At 38.5% G+C, this 23,956-nt stretch overlaps 3 protein-coding genes across 4 annotated transcripts; 2 read left to right on the plus strand and 1 right to left on the minus strand.

Moving 5' to 3' along the window:
* The first annotated feature begins 3,721 nt into the window (after window positions 1-3,721).
* LOC122412334 (keratin-associated protein 5-1-like) lies at window positions 3,722-4,703 on the plus strand. The gene is made up of 3 exons (XM_043421805.1): window positions 3,722-3,836; window positions 3,935-4,265; window positions 4,520-4,703. Exons 1-3 carry the CDS (start codon window positions 3,722-3,724, stop codon window positions 4,701-4,703), a joined length of 630 nt encoding a protein of 209 aa, XP_043277740.1.
* Window positions 4,704-8,118: 3,415 nt separating this feature from the next.
* On the minus strand, window positions 8,119-11,662 carry Hat1 (histone acetyltransferase 1). The gene is made up of 7 exons (XM_043421427.1): window positions 11,507-11,662; window positions 11,087-11,239; window positions 10,460-10,722; window positions 10,029-10,185; window positions 9,543-9,757; window positions 9,016-9,167; window positions 8,119-8,796 (listed from the first exon to the last, which is right to left on the minus strand). Exons 2-7 carry the CDS (start codon window positions 11,236-11,238, stop codon window positions 8,503-8,505), a joined length of 1,233 nt encoding a protein of 410 aa, XP_043277362.1. The 5' UTR covers window position 11,239; window positions 11,507-11,662; the 3' UTR covers window positions 8,119-8,502.
* Window positions 11,663-12,313: 651 nt separating this feature from the next.
* On the plus strand, window positions 12,314-23,918 carry LOC122412094 (ATPase family AAA domain-containing protein 2-like). 2 transcript variants are annotated; one of them, XM_043421396.1, is made up of 14 exons: window positions 12,314-12,880; window positions 14,090-14,326; window positions 14,766-15,096; window positions 15,216-15,414; window positions 15,509-15,840; window positions 16,037-16,251; window positions 16,415-17,025; window positions 17,222-17,403; window positions 17,555-17,741; window positions 17,900-18,378; window positions 18,529-18,714; window positions 19,236-19,271; window positions 19,606-20,491; window positions 20,793-23,918. In XM_043421396.1, exons 2-14 carry the CDS (start codon window positions 14,092-14,094, stop codon window positions 20,913-20,915), a joined length of 4,002 nt encoding a protein of 1,333 aa, XP_043277331.1. In that variant the 5' UTR covers window positions 12,314-12,880; window positions 14,090-14,091; the 3' UTR covers window positions 20,916-23,918. The 2 variants fall into 2 exon arrangements, with proteins under 2 accessions (XP_043277331.1, XP_043277332.1); XM_043421397.1 differs by lacking the exon at window positions 19,236-19,271.
* The last annotated feature ends 38 nt before the right edge of the window (window positions 23,919-23,956 follow it).

The raw sequence follows: 23,956 nt of genomic DNA on the forward strand, positions 1-23,956 counted from the left end.
CGAAGAGAAAGTGTACTAACGGCGAAATTCCTACACGAAACTTCAGCTCTCACCTCGCTTTCTCCTCGCGCATCTATCAAGGAACGGAGCGCAATAAGACAAAGCGAGAAACGGAGGTGGATTTTCGCTTGCTTTTCGTTTCCTCGAGCCTCGCTTTTCTCACGCACTTGTGTATATACCTGCAGCAACGCTATCCTCGGTCTGCTCTTCCATTCATTCCACAACAGCTTGGAAAAAGCTCCAAAATTTCAAGCAGGCCGAGCAGCGAGGGTGAAAAATAAAGGTGAGCGGATCTGAGACTCGTAAAAAAGACTAACGCGAGTCGGGCGAGTTCACGACTGTCGTCGTCGTAACCTTTAAACATGTCAAATATGAGATAAACTCGTAACAATGCTACGCCTGAAATGGGCTCGTGAGGAAAATGATTTGGCTACGAAATGAACTATTCTGGGAATGGAAACGGAGCGAAAAAGGAAAATGAGGTTGAACAGCAAAACTTTTCTACTTCGGAAACTGGCGCGATAAATCCTTCGGAGGTTAACCAACAAAGTGGCCAAAATGTTACTCCAAAAAAGAGCAAGTACGACAAACTCTGGGTTCCTAAAAATAGTAATACTTCGGCGAATCGCTTGCCGAGTAATTCGAAGGCTAAAAACACTCCCAAATCTTCTGCTACTACCTTGAATTGTATGAAAAGATCGCGTCCGTCGAAAACCGGAAATGCAACACAGAAAAATACCGATTCCAAGTCATTACCGGAGCCTGTTACGAGCACCCAAAAAACTGACGCTTCGACACAAACTCTCGGACTCTTAACCGCAGACGTAGAAACCTTTTGCGTCTGTAGTAACGTCGAGCATAGAGCAACCGGTTCGAACATTCCTATTCAGTATCGTTGTTCGACGAAATCGATTCAGACGGACGAGCAATCGGATCGACGATTCGTAACAAGAGCCGAAGTGCACAGGGACGAATCGAGCGACTCGTGGAAGCATGAAAAATTTTTGGCGCCCAGTAGAAAAGACAGACGATTTACTATAGAACCAGAAACTTCGTGGGCCGATGGTAGCAACTTGATTTATGACGAGGAGTCTCACCTCTACGAATATTTTGTCGACAAGCCAAAATACGTCACGACTTGTGAATCATTTGGTCAAAGTACCGATAAATCTTCATCGATAGCTCACAACTTCTTCGACGCCGCGGTCGGATCGTCGATCATAATCGAAGCGGATAAAAAGGACGTCGGTACCGTGACCGAAAAATCTCTCGATGAGACGATCCCCAATTTCGTGGACTGTGGAGTCTGCACAGCTTGCAGAGAATCCCACCGTGCATCTGGGAGCTTTGAAAGGTCAGGGAAACCGTCGCAGTTCGAATGCGGTACTTGCATTAGCGATCGTCAGAGCAACGGCAATCGAAATCGCAAGAGACACTCGTTCGGCACGAGCTCTAGAAAATCCGACGAGAATTTTGACGAGTTTATTAGAAACCCTGAGAATATCTCGGAATCGATTATTTCGCGATCGAGTCACCGCAGAGATGCTGCTTCTGAAAAATCAGCTCGTCGAGAAAAGTTTTCCCGTGGAATGAGAACCTCGAGATCGTCGAGGGACGACAGAGGCTCAGACGAATCATTAAACTTCTTGCACGATAACGTCAAAGCTCGAAAAAGTAATGAGCGACGAATCTCGAGACCACTCGACCAATCTTCTAAAATGAGCCTTGAATCAATTAACGATTTTCATCGAGACATCTTAACATTTCCCGAATCTCGTGGAAGTAAGCCAAGAAACAAGGAAATCAAATTACCCACTTCACTCACAAAAAGCAATAAAAAACGCTCTCAAGAACGAGAAATAGACGATCGAGCTCTTGACTTGGACGAAATTATGCCTCGCCGAAAACATAAACCTCGCACCCAAGACGTGCTTCGCTCGTGGGATGGTGGGAGCGCAAAAAAACGCCAGGTTCTCGACGAGCCCCAATCCTTGTTCAAAAGAAACAGTCTCGATTCGTTGAATTTCGAACCTGAACCATATAAAAAATCTAGTCATGAGAGAGAACATCGCAAAATTCGATCAGGTTTGAAATTTTCGGAAATTAACCGTTTCGATAAAATATCCGAATGGAATAGGCCGTTGGATAAGATCGTCGATGAAATTCTCAATTGTCAAACGTCACGAGGCCGGAAACCCTGGAAAGGTGATGACGAATCTATCGCCCGAAACAAGTGTTACTGTCATAATAATTAGCCTCCACCGTTACCAATCGTCTGGAATCGATGCGTTCTTATTTCACGCTCGTTTGTCACGGTCATTTCGAGGAAAGTCCGTCGTATGACACTTTTTTGGCTGAGTTTTAAAATATCAAAATTCCCGTGGCACATTCATCATCGATTCCATTTGCGAAATCATGGAATCGGAATCTTCCGAAGATCGAAAGGTGGAAACGACCCTGAAGTGAGTTGTCGGAGTGCAAACCATTTTTTTGCTTCCACATCCTTCCATAAATCAGTGAGCGTTACAAAAATTCTGAAAAGAAGGAGAATTTTCAGATGCACGAGAACGTGCAGTGAAGTGCAGGGAACGAAGGCTGCTAGTTCGTTATCATAATTTTCAAACAACTTGAATAGTATCAAATAATCTTGACTTTTAGGCTTAAAAAGTCGAAAAAATTATAATCCATTAAATAAAACCATTTTGTGAGAAAATCAACACCGTAATTTCCCTTGTGTCTGAAAAGTTTGAGAAATTTACTTTCGCTTTCGATTATCCAAACCCCAACGTCTCAGATCCCTCACAATAACTTTAGAGTGAAATAAATAGCTGTGACTAGTCGTCCGGAAACCGTACGGATCAGGTTATGTTGATCGTCGATTTCAAATCAATGCGAAAACAGAAAATAATGTAACGGAACTAATGAAACGCGTAGAGTCATTCCGAATAATAATTTATTTTCAGGTTTATAGGAAAGTAAAAATTCAAATAAATTGTCAACTATTAACTCATTTCTAGAAACGTCTCTGATACGGAGGATCAAAGCTCAACAGGATTCGAAGGCTTGGATGCGTCACTGATTTCCACATTCGAATTCATCCCTACATCACCGACCTCATCCAGGAAACTCGGTAAAATAATCAAGTGCTTCTACGTATTCTCGGCTCTCGAGTACTAGAAATCGTTCGGACGATCGATCCGTAGAATCCTAATGAGTTTAAAAACAAGAATAAACTAGCAACAAAATAATCTACGGGTCTCGACAGAAACGGAGGCCATCGAACCTCGTCGAAAGAGACGTCGAAGGTACACAAAATGTTGCGAAGGACATCCGGGCCGAGGTGCTCAACGCCCCGTTGACAGCGGACGTGGCAACCATTGTTCCCTCGGTAATAATCATTTTAATTAAACATTCCGTGACGACGTAACGAGTATTGATAAAAAATGTGAGGGAATATCGTTGGAAATGGCCAGGGCGTCACTGGTTGCAAAAGTATTTCGACCTCACCCGAAATACTGATTTTACAAAAACTGCAAAAATTGCGAATTTTTAAAAGCGACTGTAACGTAACGAAAATGCAGAGATTCGAATGAGAGGAGGAAGCGACACGGATCGTTCGTTGAACAACGTTTCCGCAGGGAGGTTCCGGCTGCGAAGCTTGTCGGAGGATCCCACAGTGTTCCATAGACAGGGGAATCACTGCTGTGGCCGTTCGCCGAGAATGCCGATATTCGAAGATCGCGACGCGGCAAGATTCGACTGCGGTTACGGTGGCCAACTCTATAATTCAGCGATTCGGGAAGAAAGAGCACGTGGCGGCTGCGGAAGTTGCGGAGGTTCGCCACAGCCCAGACTCGAAATCGTATCCATAGTTTCTCGGAAGTAAAGCTCCGTACTTTAGTGAATTCGCTCAATGAACGATCAACGTGTTTAGGTCAGGCAGCCGTGAATCCCGTGAGTTACCGTAATGCCCCAATCTCAAAGAAAGCCAGATTCCCTTGCGACGGTCCCCCAGCAGGAAGCTACGGGGCAGCGAGCCAACCCAAAATGAAGGGCGCTTGTCCTTGCGGCGGATGCGGCGGACCCGCGTGTTCCGAGGATCCGGATCGCGGATGCGCCGAGTCCGCGGATTTCAAGCAACCGGCTAGTGGCGGATGCGGCGGAACCGCCAGTTCCCAGTATCCGAGATACGGGGAAAAAGAGAATCGCGAAGAAAAAAGTGGCGGGTGCTGCAAGACCAGTCGCCCACGAGGGAACCCTTGCAAGTGAGAGAATCCACTCGACCCATCAAAGATTCCCCTTAACATTTCATCTATTCATTCCAAATGTCCCGAATAAATTTATACAAAACATAAAACGATGTGGAAACAAAGGAATTTGGCTCGCCGATGAGCGTCGAAATGGAATTTCGCTAAAACCTCTCGAACGTTGATTCAAAAAAGAGTAACGAAAAATAGAAACCATTCAAGACTGTTACGTTAAGCTATGAACGTTCAGGAATGTTCATCGATGTTCGTAGATGCAAATGCCAGTCGTGCGAAGCCCCCGAACCAAACGGTGGTTGCGGCGGCGGATCCTGTGGCATGATGTACAGCTGCTCTGGCTCCAGCGCCGGACGTTGTTGTTTTCCTCGTAATACGAAAAGACGATCCGGCCCAGAATGTTGCGGAGGGGGCGATCCAAGTTGCGGTGGTTGTTGCTGAGCAATTGTCGGACCAAATGAGCCAGGAATCTTCAGAATTCAGTGGAGCTTGACGACGACATCGAGAGCAGTGACAAAAGGTGTGATTTTGCGCAGATTGGTTTGGTCCCACAGAACTGAGAGGCTCGGATTTGCGATACTGAACAAAGCATACAAATTTCTGCCTCATTCTCACCTTTCTAAACTTTCAAACTTCAAATTTGAGATCTCGAAATCGATCTGTCCAAATTCGAGTTAAAAGTACTCGGTTTTTTCAGAGACTTCGACGAAAAGGGAAACAGAGGAAAATAGGGGGATTCAAATGAGACGAGTCGAACCCATTAAAGATACAAGAAAAAAGTAGCCACCTGGACCGAACGATCTTCAACCTGATTTCTAATGTAGCAGTCCAATTCGTACGAATGGAAAATAAAATAAAAAATGGAATATTAGACGATCGGAGTCTGTCGCTCGCTTCGATTAGTTTAAATTTCCAAGTGTTAGTGTGAAAGAGCATTCGTACTGAAAGTTCGGCGAGTAACTTTCGTTAGTTGAGTCAACAAAACTTTATGGTCCAACGTTGTTTTTGCGTCGTAATGAAAAACATTTTTTCTTACGAACAAATCCAGTAGTTTAATGAACAAAGTATTTATTGGGTTAATTAACGAACTTCATTTCGTTCGTCACAATTTGTTCTTTTCTCAGTTCATCATTCATGATTTCAGGAGCGTTGGGAAATTTTGTGACTCGTGTGCGCCTCAAGGTGTTAGAAAGCAGAAAACTGTCTGCATCGTTATTACGAAGCCGATCTGGATATTTTTATTCTCAGAAGGGATTGTAAGTTTACGTATTCGTGGAGCGTTGACGCATAAACGGAGCTTGAAATTCAACAGCGTTGTACCGGCGTGTCATTGCAATTTGAAATTCCGCTTGCATAACATCCAGGCTTCTCGAACTCGTGGCAAGCCAATGGTGTTTGTACCTGCTGGTGACCAGGGACTCGAAGCGTCGGTGGCATATACGTTGAAGGATGAATAAACCGATGGTTCATACTTTTAGCAACGATGTGCGAGCGGAAACTCGATCGAGCAACCTCTCGCCTCCGCTCAACGATCGTTTACCATTGCGGCTATTCCTGCTTGGGCTGGCTCGAGCGCGTACAGCCATAAAATAAAATCGCCACGTTCACTCCATCTCGAATATGCATGCTGATTCGTCCCTTTCTGTTTGTTTTCTTTCACCACTTTCTCCCTCAGCCTCGGTCACGTCTCTGGGCTCGCTTATTTCTTCGTTTTTTATCTCAATTCTTTTGCTTTTTTCTTCAACCCCCTTTGGCTGGGCACCGGTGATAATTTGTATGTTTGCACATTCACGTATTTCCATGGATTTCTTATGTGACCTCATTCCAGATTCGTTCTTCAGTAATGAGTAATTTATTTTTTTTATTTAATCAAATTTCATGGAAGTAATGCAAACCATTTTTTTCGTACAATTTATCTCGACAACCGTGACTCTTGACGAGCTTGTTGAAGTCCCGATTCCAAGATTTACTTGGGACCCAAATCGAGTCGATCGAACCAATCGATGCGAATTGGAAGCAAGTTGCCTTCTGGCAACGCGGGCTTCAACGAGGCGCGTATGAACGAACAATCGTGGCCGTACAGAAGCGTCGTCGCATTTTCATTTGGCTGTACACTAAAAACAGAACAAAGCATGTGAGTTTTCGAGTTAAAACTTGGTCTACACCCAACGACACCCCCTGCCATATTATTTTCACTAAATTAATTTGGTACCGACGTTCAATAGCTAACGAGCAGAACGTGGCACCAGCCCCACAAATGACTCGTCGAGGTGGCAGCGCTTCAGCGACGCAAGCAGCTTGCGAACGTCGCAGCACTCCAGATGCAGGAGCAGCTCGCAGAGGTGCAGCTCTCCAGTCGCGCGAACAACATGTTGAGATTGCACCCCTCCAACCCCGCAAGGAACGACTCGAGGTAGGAGCACTTCAGTCTCCCAAACAATGAACGGAGCTAGCAGCCTTCGAGTCAGGTATCGCTGAGCAGAAACCTGTGCATGATCACAAACGCAAGCTCACTTTGATATTGGCAGCGATTTAAAACGATCATCCATCAGGAATCCATCAGTAAAATCTCCGGTTAAGGGAAGCCTTCGATTTGCGAAACTTCCAAACTATTGAACCCAGTTTTAATGTTCAATTTTTTCGACACTAACTTGGATTTTTTTTCGATTAAATCCTATTGGACTCTAATGGAATATTTTACCGCATTTCAACAAGAGGCAAAGGAAACTTGTGTGGAGAACTCGACCGATAAAAACAACCGGAGACGGTGAATGGATAAACGATCACCCAACCGAGTGTGCGCTTCGCCCGAAGCTGTTGAACTTGTTGTTCAAGTAGCTTTTTTCTGTACTTTGCTTATTTTACAACACGTGGGTCTATTTCAAAGAAACAATTATCTGCTGAAATTCTTCCTCTCAGAAATTTCATGGTAATCGTGTTTTTTTTAACGACAGTGGCACGAAGGAAAAATGCACAGAATTTTTATCATTTCCTTCTAAAATTCCTATCAGACACACGTTCACTTGGAGTGAAAACTTGGTTTTTCATTGACGCCCGTAAATCCAGCCGAAACGAACTCACCCTCGACATTTTACCCCTTTAAACCAACACTGTCTCCCTCCCTCCTGTTTTTCTCTCTCTCCCTCTTCTTTCTTTCCCCCGTTCTCGAGTCGCGGTAAAATAAATTGGAGCTCGTGGCGCGCTCCGTGTTTACAAGCTTCGAGGAAATTAAAATTCCTCAAGTATGGCAGACTCGACGCACCCACGGTGCCCTTCTACCAAACCCACTACCAGCTAAGTTTTTTGTTTAATTAATTATCAAACTAATTAAAAAGCTTACGAATAATATACCACTAAAAACCTGATCAACGAGAGAATCCTTCGAAAGCTTTCTTCGATACTAAACATCTCCCAATATTTGTAGTAAGAGCAAATCTGCAAAAATTTATACTGTTGACTTTCGCCTCCCTGCAACGAAGTTCCCTTCGAGAAATTAAGCGACGACATGATCGTTCGGTTAATTTCTTTCTAATCGAAAACCTGCGATCTAAACGCGTGAAAAATTACGAAGTTGCTACATCGACAAACCGTGGAAAAATCGTTAGTTTTTAACTAAACTCATTTCCTCGCGATAAATAAGAAAATGAAGAGCTGACGCACCAATAAATGAGCAACTAGTACGGTTCTCTTTGGACATCGCTGAAAAAACTCTAGCAAAAGAACATAATTTTTTTTTGGCTTTCTGGGTACTTTTGGGTGATTTATAGAGTGTGAAAAAACTTTGAGCGATATTTTTCCACCTGTAATTAAAAACCCTTGAGAATTTCGTGCTAAAATAAATGATTCCTCTGTGAAATCGGGGTCGAATGAAAAACACTTTTTCTTTAATTTCTTGACTTGCTTTCTTTTTTCCTTTGATGTACAGTAACGGAAATGTTATTTACAGTACAAGTTGAAATCGCTCAATGATACAAAAATGATGATAACTTAAAAAAATATTATAACTGGGCGCATATGATTAATTACAGAACAAATGAATTGATTATACGAAAACAGTCTTCACGACCATTGATAATTCGTCGGACAAACCTTTTTGGAAGTTACTCAACGTTTCGAGCTTTCTCTCTCTCTCTCTCTCTTCGAGCATCTATTTTCTTTTCTCGATCTCACCAGAATACTTTATTTTTTTATTTTCATTTTAGATTTATCACTTCGTGTTACCTGGCTCCTATGTCCATTGTCACTGCTCCGACGTTTCATCCAATCGGCTTATTACTTTTTTGTATTCTGTTTCGAGAGCTCGATAATCTTTCTCCAAAATTTGCATACGTTGCTCGCCAGCCGGGAGCGGCACGTTTCCTTGTTTACTGAGAGTCTTCAAAGCCGCTTCCAATCTCTTTTGATCGTGCTGTTCTCTCTTGTATGGAATGTTTAATCGCTTTTTCACGTCCAAACGATACTCCCGATATTCCTCCTCATTCGAAATATCCGTGTAGCGTAAACGCAATATTTCGTATACTCTTCGTGCTTGCCTCTGATAACAGCAATTGAATAAATAAACCATTCAGTTATTTCAAATCGTTTTCGAGTACTTCGAAGCAATTTCCAAATTGAAAGGCAATATTTTTGTCAAAACTTGATCGGTTTCATCCATTTTGTATCGAATTACTTAAATGTAAAGTACTGCAAAATTGATTTAAAATCTTCTGTTTCGAAAATTACGCAATGATTTAGCCCAACACAGCCAACTTACTTTATTAATCTTGAACTTCTCTCTCGCCTCAAGTGCCATATTTTTGTTGAAACCTTGAACCAAACATTGTCGAGCAAAACTTGGTAATGTCTCACAATTAGTAGCATCCACGAAATCTCTCAATCGTTGGAAACTCTGAGAAGGATCTTCAACTGAAATTGAAAGGAGAAATCAATAAGCACTAACAAGTGAATGGTAATGCAGTGTCTTCAAAATCAGGTGTTTTCGTTTATCCGTCGAAACTTTGATGAATTGACAAATTGCACATCATTTTATTTATAAATTTTCTTTGATGAACTTTCAAACTGAATTTTTGATTATTCCTTGCAAAGTATCGATGTAGTAAGTAACTGTGTTGCAATATTTGGTCTTTCTACTGGTAATTTTAGAACCTCTACTCGTTTGTTTTCTATATATTCATTTCAACTCTTTGAAATTTGTACAGCCATCCGCATAAATGAATAATAGTGTCGATTCATCTGACTAACAATAAAATATCTCGTTCATAATTTTTTTTGCTTATTTACCTGTTATATCTTTAACCTCACTCCTTCCTACATATTCACGATAAATAGCTTTCACCAATTCGGTGCCAAGACCCAAATTTTGGAACGGTGGTAAAATCAAAATTTGAGCTATGCGCGGCCTGGTGTGATTTGGGTACGCATAATACTGATAAACTGTTGCAAACCCAATTGTTCCGTACCGGGTGGTTCCTGATGTTGAAGTGTACTTTTCAAACCTGATTGAAAACAGTTGAAAATAGCAACATTACGTTTGTATTAACTTTTCGAAGGATTTGAGGCTTTGTAATTCAACGAAAATACTTGGTATCTTGAAACCACTTGAACTACAAATAATTGTTTGTGCAAAACGAAAAACATTGAGACAAAAACGTAAAACCCAAATCAATAAATTTTGGTATATGATTCGAAACTATTTTAGTGAAAAGACTAAAAGCAGTTTTTTAATTGTTGTAAGGAAAATTTTGGAGACAAAATTGATTTTCTCACATGTTGAAGTAGTGCCACTGATCGTCATCAATGTCGACAAAATTTGCAGCGTCTATATACCACAGCAGAAATGTTTGCAAACGTTGATGATAAGTGGCAAATCCCTTGTAAGACATGTCAGCCTTGTAAACTTCGAATTGTCGATTATTTCCATTATCTGCAGAAGAGTTTTTTACAATACTTAATAAAATAAGAGTCTCTTAAAACAATTGGTGCAATTTCTCACAAAAATTACCATGGAACAATCTCTACAATCAGAAATAGTAAAATATAATGTCACACAAAAAATATAAAACATTTTTTGTCAAATATGTTGATGTTAATTCACAGTAGTTGTAATACAAGCATACTTTGTGTTAGATTTATCTAAATGTAAGTACAGAAAAGTAAAAATAAACTTCATAGTACATCAAGCATTAAAACTGTCTTACCGTCTACCGTGAAAGAATGCAACAATTCGCCGTATGGTTTAAAGTTGTCATCTTTTTGTAGTGAAGCAACAAATGAATCCATATTATCGTGTACTTGTGGGGCAAGCTTTTCTGAAACTTTGGACAAAACTTTATCCGGCTTGACTCCTTCATAAGCTTGAGTGTCCAATTTTTCTGAATAGACCATTCCTAAGTACGTCTCCAACGACCCAGCACTGTAGTACAGTTTTACCCTCAGATCTTTATAGCCGAATATCGTTTCACTAGTAAGTAAAATATACACAAAATAAGTTTTTACAAAATTCAAATAAAAGAACTCTTAACATCATCACATATGTCTCTAATTCACATTCTTCGTCGAAAGTATTTTGAGAAAAATCTCGAAACGCAGCTTTCATTTCTATAGGTTAGGTTGCCAATAATGCGTAGCCCACATAATTTTCCTAACACTTCCATATGCAAAAACCAGTTAGAAATTTCTTTTAAATAAACAATCTTAATTATAGTCAATACAAGGAAACTGCTTGATCAAATACTAATATTTTTTTAGAATATAGCACGTTCATTTCCAAAAAATAAGTGATTTTTTTCGTCACTTTATCTATCCTTATTCTCTATTTTTCTCACCTATCGCCAAAAACTTGATGCGACATTTCTGGAGCAAAAGTCGTTTCGTCGTCTTCGAGATCTTTTTCCTCGCGAACCAATTTAAATTCAAGTGCATTGTTGCTATCGATAACGTACGCCTTTAGACGTGATGTAGTCGTATCATCCATCATTCTTCAGAGGGTTATTTTATTCCAAGGGAAACAAAAAATAACTCATCAAAAGGAAATATTTATTTCGTTTCATATATTCATAATAAACGATTTCCGCGTTTGTCTTTTTGGACGACTGATCAGGCAAATCAGCTTTGAAGGTTATGTTTGCAATATCGAAATGTGCGAAGGATATATAGAATTTTCGCAGTTTTGATTCCGAGAAACTTTGTAATCATACTTTAAGAGAAGACGATCCAGGTAAAACTAACGCTCAATAAAAGCTTACCTTGTATCGTTCTTCGATGAATCTATTCAAGACAAAAAACCGTATATCCCAAGAAGTTCAAACAACAAATTAACGATGCCGTTCGCGCCAAAGTTACAAAATGTTCGTTATTCTGGGAAATTGGCAATTCGAATCTGATTCCAGCGCAACCTACGAATTCAACGATAAAAATGAGAACTAATTTGTGTAGATATTCATTGAGAGTAAATGCGCCGATGGTACAGTCGTGCAAGTTACCTCTGTGAACTCAGCCGGAAATGATATAAAACGGAGTGCAAAATAGGGGCGCAGACATATTCTATTCGATCGTCGATGAATCCAAAAAATCTAAAATAAACTAGCGTCCAACAATTTGAATTATTTTGTTGAACGGAATAGAATTAAACAATAAATAAGCAAGGGAAGCTGGAACTCAGAAAGCCAGAAATGATTTTATATTTGAAAATGTAAGAATTAGAGAAAATATTTGCACGCACAATCGCCAGAAACTTTAATGGTATTATTATGATTTGTTCATAATAAAAAATTCAATAAATCGAACGCATTCGGCAATCTGTTCCAAATTTTTTTTATTGAATTATGAAATAACTAACGACCACTAAACTTTTTAATTATAATACTGATGACCACTGAAGGACCTCCGAAAGCTATATGATCAATCAAAAATTAGGAAAGCGCAAGCAAGCACGGTCTTGAGGCGCAAGTCATTCGGCTAAGCTTACGGTGTAGAACGCTCGCTAATCCGCTCGACGTACGGCCCTGGTAAGACCGTACGACCCAGCAGCAGCGCAGCAGTAGCGCCGCACTAGCCGCACACACGCGTGTTGAACTCGTTGTGTCAGCGCGCGGGCATACACACCGTCTATAGCTTATACCAGGGAGGGCTTAGCTCAACCTGCATTTTTATACAATGGCGAGTGACCCTGGAAAAGATTCGTTTCATTCGATCGTTACGGTTTTCTTCAACGTTTCAAACAAAACACTTGAAATATTTCAATCGTAACGTGCCATTCACATCCATTAAGAAGAATTATAATCATTTTTTTCCTTTTCGTAAATAAATAAAGTATAATAAATAAGAGCGAGAACGCGCCCGTAAGAAAGGAATAAAGTGGGATGAGCTAAACGCGAGGACAACTGCATCGACGAAGTCGACAAAAAACACGAGTTGCAACATATTTTCATAGTCTTTCTAATCGCTTATGCGGAGGAATATGATTGTAGTCTTAGAAATATCTTCACAATTATCGAATCAAGTGCTGTATTGAAATGATCGATATTTCACAGAAAAAACCGTCAGAGAGACGGGACTAAATAGAAAGCTAAAAAAAATCAATCGAGACACGTATTCACGCGAATGTTTCGCAACCGTGAGTGAGTATATTAGAAAAATATTCAATAAATAGGTGTACTTGCATTGTCTATTCCAATTTTCAGTTTAGCCTTTTATACACAAAATGTTCTAATTGAATAATTGCATCATAATTTTTATTATGAAAATTTGTAAACAAGAGAATCCATAACAAAATGTCTGAACGATTATGTGCATTTCGAAAATCTTACTCAGGATTTTTAATGGAAATTGATTACGAATATGCTTTCAGACTGATGGATATGAATAAATGAATAATTCATCAATCATTTTCATCCTTGATATTCTGCATGTATTTCTCTCTTTTCTTATTCAAAAAAGATACTCCATTATTATTTGTATACCTTTGTAAAATATACTCTGAATTTTCATATTTTAATATCAGATCCTGTATTTTAGATTTTAAATAAAATGCTCGAATTAATAATGAATCAGATTAATTAAGTATCTAGAAGAAAATCAAAATTAAACAAAGCATATATACAAAGCAACTGTGTAGACATTTTTTGACAAGCATTTTAATAATGGGTATTTTATTGTGATCATTCAGAAAATATAACAATTGAATTATTGAGATGATTTGAGCAAGGTTTTTCCGGTTGGAGACAATAGCCCCAATGCATTTTAGCAATCTACTCCAAAAAGTAGTTTTTATAAGAATTCTGGTCATTTGGTTGAGCTATATTTTTCTTATGAAATAGTTGTGAACCATGAATTGTATATTTCAACAAGTGAAACAAACAGAATGTTTTCAAGACAGAATAATTAATTTTGGAATAACTATGATTAAGAAATTCTGTTACATAATCTGCAATCATACAAACGGAACAACAAATGTCAAAATATGAGTGTTAGATTTATTGACGCTTGTTTTTCATTGAAAAACCAAAAGCTCTTCTGAGATCACTGTATCTTATGAAATAACAAGCCGATAAAATTGGGAGCTACTCAGTGCATTAGTTTCCAACATACTCATGCTCTATGAACTTACAGTTTGATTTACTTGAAGCTTAGAATATTCTTGGGGACTATAACTGTGACAATTTGAATTTGTGAATTGCACAAGTTTCCACCGTCCACTGCCTTAATTTATGTTAACATTTCTGAGCAGGATAAAAATGGAAGATATCTTGTGGTTTTTATTCAAACCCTTCTATGAGCTCTTCAAATGCCTGACAAATATAAATTATCCACTTTTTTTCTCTGATCAGCTATGTCTGACGACGATGCTGCACTGGGACTGGGTGACTCAATGGATTCGGACGAAGATATATTCACCGTTCACAACCGCCAACATGAATCCAACATCAGAAGGTCCAAGAGTTTACGCACACTTCGCTCCCAATCTGGCAACAATGCACACCGAACAAGCAATAATCTAAGTGTGAGACGTAGTACACGTCACAGAATGCCAATCTATGACAATCTTAATACTAGCTGGATCTTAGGTAAAAAATTTTTTTCCTAAGTTTACAAAATAGATTACTTCAAGGCTGTCAGATGTAAAATGCAAAACTGCAAATATTCAGGACCAAAGTATCACAGGAACTTCAATTCTGAAAATTTTAAGCGTCTCAAACTTTAGAGTGCTCAGAGTTTAAATAACATAAAATACTTGTACAAAAAAGAATTTTTCTCCTTTGCTTTTGAAGATTTTCAAACAATTCAATTCAAATCAAATGAATACAGAGGCCGATGCACCTGAACTTATTATAAGAATGCCTTCCAATTTGATTCTTCAAAAAAATTCAAATGTGGATATCTCATTGCTACAAACCAGGATCATCTTTTTTCCAACTTTCCGATGAAACTTAATTTCTTTAGTTACTACCAGGTACTTGTGCAGCAATTGATAGAGAAGTGTAAGAAATTTTCGAACACTTTCAGGAAAACAAACTTTGAAGGGCTATCCAATGTTCCAACAACAGGCTTCGTCGTCTGAGAAAGAAATGGCTGATGATGTGCAAGAAAGACCTCGTGAACGTATGCCACTAAGGTCACGAGAGAATCATCCACCTTCGAGTAGAAGCTCAACCAGACACATGAGAGATAGAACAGAGATGAATGGTCGCCGCAGCGACAGAAACAGAGAACTTAGGGATAGACAAGAACAAGACAAAGGTCTGAGAGATTTAAATGAGAGACAAGATATTAAAGAAAAAAATGGCTCAAGAAGTAAGGCTGATAGTGTAATTACGAACGACGAAAAAGATGCGAGGTAAGAACTACTTTTTACGTTTGAATTGCACTTTTTATTAGAAGTTAACTGAAACAGAGCAATATTTTGTACGGAATTTTCAATACGATTTGAATGGTTTTTTTTTTTCTTAAATAAAGAACTCGGAAAAGTGATAGTCCCAATCGTACGAGGGAGGGTCCAGTTACCAGACTCTGTGGTAGTTTAACAGAAAAGGATGTCAAGATAAAAAGTGAGCTGAACAGCGTGAATGCAGAAAGTTCTGACGAGAGTGAGGTACCAGAAAATAACGATAATTCGGATAATGAAGATGTTTGCAATGATGAAAAAGCTGCACAGGTGAGTTCACGATAAATGTCTAATAAAAATAAATCTCGGGATTGTTGCATTCGTCAATTTTTTACATTTATTTTCAACATTGTTTACTAAAAAGGGCTACGAAGACATGTACACACGTATCAAGAGAACGAGACGTACCTCTCAGCGACAACTACAAAGGGGGAAAAAATTGTCTGATCAGGACAGCGACATAAGTGAATCCTCGGATTCGCCGAGCCCGCGAAAATATAGCTTGCGTCAGAAAAAACCTACGATCGATCGGTTTCAAGCAAATGTTGAACCGGTTAGACGCTCCATCAGAGCTCTACGAAGTGTTCTTTCAAATTCGATGAGGCGACGTAAACACAGAAGCAAAAGCTCAAGTTCCAGTGATTCGAGCGAGTCCGAGAAACAACGTTATGATAAGAAAAAGGGGAAAAAGGGCAGGTTTGTACAACCCTACATACAAATTTATTCATTTTCTTACTAATACTTTAAGATGAACAAAATCATACATACTTTTCGAAAACGATTCAATTGTTCCCTCAAGGCTATTCTCATTTTTCGGTTTTTAACATTTTTTTCCTAATTCCCATCATTACAGTACATTGCACTGCATGACAATAAGCAATTTTGTTCTTAGGCAATCGGCGATTCCTCAAGGTGGCCCTACTGATCGGAAAGCCGACATCGACCCCATAACATTGGACGTGAATATAAGTTTCAGTGATGTTGGTGGCCTAGAATCACATATTCACTGTCTTAAAGAAATGGTTGTATTTCCTATGATGTATCCAGATGTTTTTGAGCGATTTCACATTACACCACCCAAGGGCGTTCTATTTCACGGACCACCAGGTAAATCTGATTTTCTTTTATTACATTTCTCATATGTATATGAATTGAAACGACATGATTTTTTAAATTTACTTTCATCCTACTTATTGTAAAAAATTTTGATTTTTGAAAATTTGCTCCTCCCACGTTATCAAACATAAAAAAAAATGAAACATTCATCTAGGTACGGGTAAAACACTGATCGCACGAGCTCTTGCAAATGAGTGCAGTCAGGGGTCAAGGAAAGTGGCATTTTTCATGCGAAAAGGTGCCGATTGTTTGTCAAAGTGGGTCGGTGAATCGGAACGGCAATTGCGGTTGTTATTTGAGCAGGCTCAACAATTGAAACCGTCCATTATATTTTTCGACGAAATTGACGGTCTAGCACCGGTGAGGAGTACAAAACAGGATCAAATTCATGCTAGTATAGTCTCGACACTTTTGGCACTTATGGATGGGCTCAGTGATCGAGGCGAAGTTATCGTTATCGGAGCTACAAACAGAATTGATGCTATTGATCCTGCATTGCGAAGGCCAGGTCGTTTTGATCGTGAATTATTCTTTCCACTGCCTGCCATGAAAGAAAGATTGGAAATACTTAAAATTCACGTTAGCAAATGGACCGACCCGCCTGGCGAACAAATGCTGGAATTATTGGCCGAAAAAGCTACAGGCTATTGCGGATCTGATCTCCGAGCTCTGTGCACAGAGGCTGTTCTTCAAGGCTTAAGAAGAACATATCCACAAATTTATATGACCAGCAAACGACTTCTACTCGATCCACAACGCGTGGAGGTGAATCATTCTTTAAACCGTACTATCCCTCTCCAAATATTGAAATGTGTTTAACGGGTTTATCTATTAAAATGACTGTGACGTATCGCAATGTTTAACTCTTGAATTTAAAAAACCCACTTAAAAGGCAAAAACAAATCCATTATTCCAGTCTTCATTTCGTTATCGTTTATTCATTTATATATTTATGTTTCAGGTGAAAAAACGCGATTTCTTGCAAGCGAGCTCCGTTCTTGTTCCGTCTTCGCATAGAATTGCACCGTGCATAAGTAAAAAACTCCAACCTTTTTTAGTACCGCTTTTGGGTCCAGCGGTCGAGGAATTAGTGACAGCCATCAAATCCATTTTTCCACAGGGTGTCAAACCCTCGTTGGCGAAGTAATCATTCTCACTTCATTTTTTCTCAATAAATAAATTTACGTTATTTAGACAAACATATAGAAAAACGAAAACATTGCACTTCCTTCAGTGTGTCAATGTGTACCTGTACAACAATGTAAATGTTGTACTATTGATTCTCGTGTTTCAGAATAAAAACTGTCAAAGGTATACATCGACCTCGTTTGTTGGTTGCTGGTGACGATATCGCTCATAGCCAAGGACCTCGTTTGGCCCAAGCTCTCTTATATCGCATGGAGCACGTACCTGTTCAGACTCTTGATGTTAGTACGCTTTTCGCAGAAAGCGCAAGATCGCCCGAAGAAACCTGTGTTCAAGTAAGTTATACTCCATTTTAATATAAATGTTTTTTAAATGAAAATTGTTATTTCATAATAAAAAAAAGTTGAAGAATAGACAAAAATATGAAAGATAAAAATGAAAATAATTAAAATGGCAACGAGACTAATACTTGTGAATAAAACAATTGTTGCAGGTATTCAACGAAGCGACAAGAAACATACCATCGATAATTTATATCCGGTCTATCGACCAATGGTGGCCTCTTGTTCCCGAAACAGTGAAAGCCGTATTTCTTTGCCGTCTCGCCGCTCTCGATCCTTGCATGCCTGTTTTAATTCTGGCAACAAGTGACGTCAAATATAATGATTTGTCACCACAGCTAAAAAATCTCTTCAGTGAATTACGCGGTGAAGTTTACACAATGAAGCGTCCAACGGACGAACAACGAGCCAGCTTCTTCAAGCCAATATTCATGACGCAAGCACTTAAAGCTCCAAAAATGAGGGAGCAAACGGTACAACCTTTAGAAGAACTCCCATTAGCGCCGGATATTATGCCAAAGAAATTGACCGAAGACGAGAAGAAGGTTTTGTACGAAAAGGAAGAAGTTTCACTTCGGGAATTGAGAATTTTCTTACGAGAAATCTGCTCGAAACTTGCGCGAAATCGACAGTAAGCCTCTGCGTTCTATTGTCCTATATTCAGAACATTATACGATTAGACATAAGAAAAATTATTTATCATTCGTACAAAAGTTACCATCAAAGCTCACCGACATCGATATCTGAGAAATCGTTCCAATTGGTTTGCTCATTTTTGCAGGTTTTTCATGTTCACCAAACCAGTAGACACGGAAGAAGTACCGGATTACAATCTGATTATAAAGAAGCCGATGGATCTCGAAACGATGATGACAAAAATTGATATGCACGCTTATTTGTGCGCAAGAGATTTTCTCGACGACGTAGATCTTATTTGTCGCAATGCCCTCGAATACAATCCAGAAAGGTTCGTCGAATTCATGAGCTAACTAATCAACTAAAAATCATTGAAATACTAAATTTTTCAAACAATAATGAAGTTTGGATAATGAAAATCCAAGCTTATCGTAATTTTCTGAATTCCATAATTTTTCCAATCATCAATATTTCATATAACGATTTCATCGTTAGGCTCTTCGAAAAGTTAATATCAACAACGGAATTTTGTTTAATTTTAATGCAAACTTCGACATCGTTTATTTCTCACTTCTATTGAAGAGGTGGAGCGTTAATTTAAATTCACAATAATTTACGTTTTAGTTTGTTCGTAAAAATTGTTTCCATGTTATTTTTGCACATTTCATTGGAATTAGATGAAATTGAAAAATTGGTGTACAACAACCCCTTTAAACACGACAAAAAGCATTTGGTCTTTCGCGTTGGAATATGGCAAAATATTTGAAAATTGTAACATGCACATATTATAATACAACTCATCGGATGTAAAAAAAGGTCACTCACATTCATGTTGTATGTTTTTCATGTCAGCTTGCGCGATAGGCCTTCCCCCGGAATTTTAAAGAGGTAGCTCCAGTTTCTCCTGTTTCTCCATTACTGTTGTTGCTCAGTAGTTGATCAGTGGTTTTCAATTTTCACCAATTTCGCAATACCAATATTTATAATTGGCGAAAAATAAAATGAAATAATAAATGTATGAACGGTTTTGTGAATCATCGATGAGGAATAATCGTTAAACCGAAAATATTCCATTGAAGACCACTCGTGTTAGATTATATTCGCTTCGTAATAACGAATGATATTTATTTAGTGATACTTAGTCGTATTACTTATTACATCATTAATTGAAAATGTTTGATCTCTTCGGGATATATTTATTTATTGATTATTTTTTCAACAGAGATCCGGCGGACAAATTGATACGTCATCGAGCTTGTTCTTTGCGAGACAACGCATACGCTCTAATAAAAGCCGAGCTCGATTCCGATTTCGAGGACAAGTGTCGTGAGATATCGAAAAATCGTAGAGATAATAACTCCAAAGAAACGGTCGAAAAAGCAGACGATAACCGGCCAGAAGGGGCGAACGGAAAAGTTGAAAAAAAATATTCCACCAGCCCTGGCGGTGGGGTTGTCGTCAATGGAAGAAAATTCAGTAGTTCACGAAAACGCAAGATACCCGCTTGGGCGAGAGGTTATGTGAAAAAAGTTCATAAGAAGAAGAAAATCATATTCGAGTCTAGCACCACAACGATCGAAACACAGACCAAAACTTCTTCGGGCGAAGCGGTCGCGAGTATAGATCTAGACAAGTTCCAGGAATTTGAGACCGAAGCCCATAACGTTTTGAACGGACACACGGAACTGTTCGATAACACAGATTCTGAAGACGATTCGATCAATGACAAGGCTAAGGAATCGAAAAATTCAACCGTCGATAATATTGTCGTACAATCACCTGTTGCAACATCCAATGAAACCTCCAACTCGGCCGATGCCGCAAACCTCGTAGGGGCTCAAATTAACGAAAACTCGGCCTCGGGCTCTTCTTCGAGACGAGAAAGTACTGATGATCTCACGTTTGTCATCGAAAGTGATTCCAGTCCCTCCAAACCCGGTGATAACGCTAAAGTTATCATCGACCCGGAAGAACTCGATTCGGCTTGGCGTCAAACGGTTCAATTCACACACGACTTTTCCGTTGAAATATTGTGCGATTCGTATGTTCAACTAAGTCGATGCGTTGGGAAATACTCCCACACGTACGACAGAAAATCACTGCCAAAGGTTAGTGTCAACGTGATTTTTTTTTTTTTTTTTTTTTTGAGAAAATAGTTAAGAAACTATTTTTTATGTTTCCTTATTGAATACGTACCCCCGTCTAAATCATACAGATGAAAACATTCAGAGGTTAGAGAGAAAAGCGACCTGCGAATGACCGTTTTAGAATCCTCCGTTCATATAAAATCCAATGCGATAATCGATAGCTCCCTCAAAAGATAACAAAAAAGAACACAAACACATTTCCAATGACTTCGAATTTGACACCATTTATACTCAAAATAGAATTATTTTATGTACATTCCAGGATTTGCTCAAGGAACTGGAACGTTTCGAAATGTATAGGGGAACGAAGAGCTGTGAGCCGCCTGACGACGAGGTTGAGCAAGACGAAACTCTCCATGACGTGTCCATGTCGTCAGAAATCTAAGAGGCTCTACGTCTCGAAGGATTAAAAAAAAAGCGTATTCTCGTTGTTGATTCGGTGCTAGAACATAGCTCGAAAATTAATCTAACATACTCGTTAAATCGTCTGCGATCATTTCACTGTAAACTGCCGAAAAAATAACGTAAGATAATAATCGATCAGTGATGAAGAGTGCATACTTCTGAAAAATGTTCGAACGTTCTAGCCTGAAACCGCGTGATGATTTATTTCGTGTACATACTTCAATATTATAATTATCATTAATGATTATTTTCATCGTTTCCCTTAGGCACTTACTTGGAATATTAACCGTAAATTAATAGAACTCAGTTCGACGTGTTCCGATGAAAAGCTCCCTGCGTACCTGAATAGTCGTCACGTCCTGAAAGCTTCGTTTAATCTCTTCTAATTTAATTTATACATAATGAAAATTTTCGCTTAAAAAAGTTCGAGACCACAATCGATATTCATGAAGTTCATTTTGCAAGGCCATATTGAATCATTTATACTTGATGCATCCTCCAAAACACAACTGCTTTGTCTATTTCTAGAAAACGTTGAACTTTGATATTGTAGTTTCATGTGTCTAAACACGCTCGTAACGCCCTGCAAATATTTTTCATCACTAAAGATCCTTAAGGATATGACAAGTAAAAAATCACAAAAAATTGTCATTCAATAAAAATACGTTCAATTCAAAAAATGGGAAATCAACTCACAAATTTTTCAGGGTTCAACTAATATCTACAAAGTTTAATCGTTATTTATAAACGCCTATGAAAATGCAACATTGTTTAAGCTACGTGAATTTCAATTGAATCGATACTTTGATTAACGTCTCGAAACTTTCTTAAGCTGAAAAAATGTTAAATCGAATGAAACGTACAGCGTTTTTGCGTACGCAACGAGTGAGAAAAACAAATGACAAAGTGATTGAACCAATCTGAGTCGTCGTTATTGTATAAAAAAAAAACGTTCGTGGCTCTGACGAAGGCGATTGAACCTCCGTTAGTGAACGATTGCGGAAATGAATAATTAGAAACAGGATTTTCTAAATTCTATAAACAAATTTATATAAACTAGGATAAAGTAACACGATTGAGGATCGTCGGAGAAACTTAATGGTATCTCTAGCATATGCGGTGTATGGAATCTGAGCATAAACAAGAGGGAAAGAGAGAGAGAGAGAGAGACGGACAAGAATATAGAATGCGATGCACCATGCGATAATCATTCGATAGCGCGTGGTAACCAAAGTTGTAGTGTTTTAAGTTTCAGGCCTAGAAATAGAACAAGTGGAGGACTTATTGTATAATCCGACGAGTACAGTGTGGACTATATACATATATATTTAAAAAACAAACATAATTACTAAAGGAAAGAGAAAAAGAAAAGAAAAGTTAAAAATAATAAGGGTATTAGACTAAGTGATCGCTCAGTTACCAAAAGTGTTGTTCGTACAGGAAATAGGAACCAATCACTTTATTTTTCTAATGAAATATTAACACTTATCGATGATTATTATTAATTTATACATCTGTCATACCTCTCTGCGCAGATGTACTCCGGAACCAATAATTTTTCGCAGATCGATCCATCTCTTCGTATTAATATATATATTCACATTTATTCTAATCTTTTTGTTGTAATGCGTGCCTCTTTCTCGTTCTTTCATCTTTCCGTTTAGCTCGACTTTGCACCGAGTATTATATTCACATCGCAAAAGTCCTTATCGAGCATTTATAGGTAGGCTAATTGTTGTGCTGAGTTTTTTGTGCTATGAACACTCTCTCTCTCTCTCTCTCTCTCTCTTTCTATAGACGAAATTTAAAAGAACGAATGCTGAAGAAAAAATAATCCAGATAGCCAAGTTAATGAGCTTCCAGTCATCACTGCCGATTAATTTTCATTTTTCTGTTACACCGATAAGGAGAGTTTAAACAATACTTTCGTTCTTACGTACATCAAGATTCACTTCCGTGTTACTGATAATAATAATAACAATAATCTGATGATTTAATGAAAAACGAGAATGAATTTGGCTGTATTTTTATTCTTGAAAACTTTCAATGAACAATTATGTTGTTCTTTACGCTGAAAAATAGTATTTGAATATTTTTCAATATTTATTACTTTTGCATATCCGACAATGACATTCCGTTGAAATTCATTACCCTTCGCAATGTTTATCACAAATTCAACGTCAACTCGAAAACTATTTTTTGATTTTGCCAGGCTTCTCGGTACGGCTTTTTTCAATCGTGACATTAAAAGCATATTCCTGCAACAACGTACCGCATTTTGAGGTTTCATGAAGTCCGTTAGCCAAGCACTTCAAAGTTTCGAAGCCTATTTCTTACTACCACATCACATATGATTGTACTTTTTTTCCCAGCAGAGTTGCCGATGCGTTATTACGAACAATTAAAACGTTTGATTTAAATATTCCACGCACACGAGAAAGCGGTAAAAGTAGAGCGAATCACCAACTTTGTTCAATTGTAAATAAAATCATATATTTTCAAGTCAAAAAACACATTCTCACATCCAAACGAACATTTTTCGAAGAATTATTTCAGTTGTGCTGTCCAAACGTTTTTTCCGGGTACTTGTGTGAGTTGTTTCGCGTAAAGAGGCACTTTTATTCAACAATAATAAATTGTGACCTTCAAATGGAATTGATGCATCGAACACATTTATTCAATTTTGAAACGCGAGTCTACGAGCAATGAAAAATGTCCCTTTTCGCTCTGCTTTCACAGCTCCGAGATGGATGTGGATGCCCCAAGCTAGAAAATATTCCATTGTAAACATCACATGAGTTACTTTGTTAAAGACCGAAATGAAGTGGTAAAAGCGATCGAAAATAAGAGGACGAAAAGACGAATGAAAGCATATACACTGCCTTATTTATTTTAAACCAATATAAGGAACACTCTCTTGTCATATACATACAAACACAAAAACAAGAATTGTCGTAAAATAAAAAGAAAATTTGATAATTCATTGATTTTGAGAATCTCGATGGATATATTTTATCCCGC

This window comes from Venturia canescens, chromosome 6 (assembly GCF_019457755.1).
Source record: "Venturia canescens isolate UGA chromosome 6, ASM1945775v1, whole genome shotgun sequence".
Lineage (NCBI taxonomy): Eukaryota > Metazoa > Arthropoda > Insecta > Hymenoptera > Ichneumonidae > Venturia > Venturia canescens.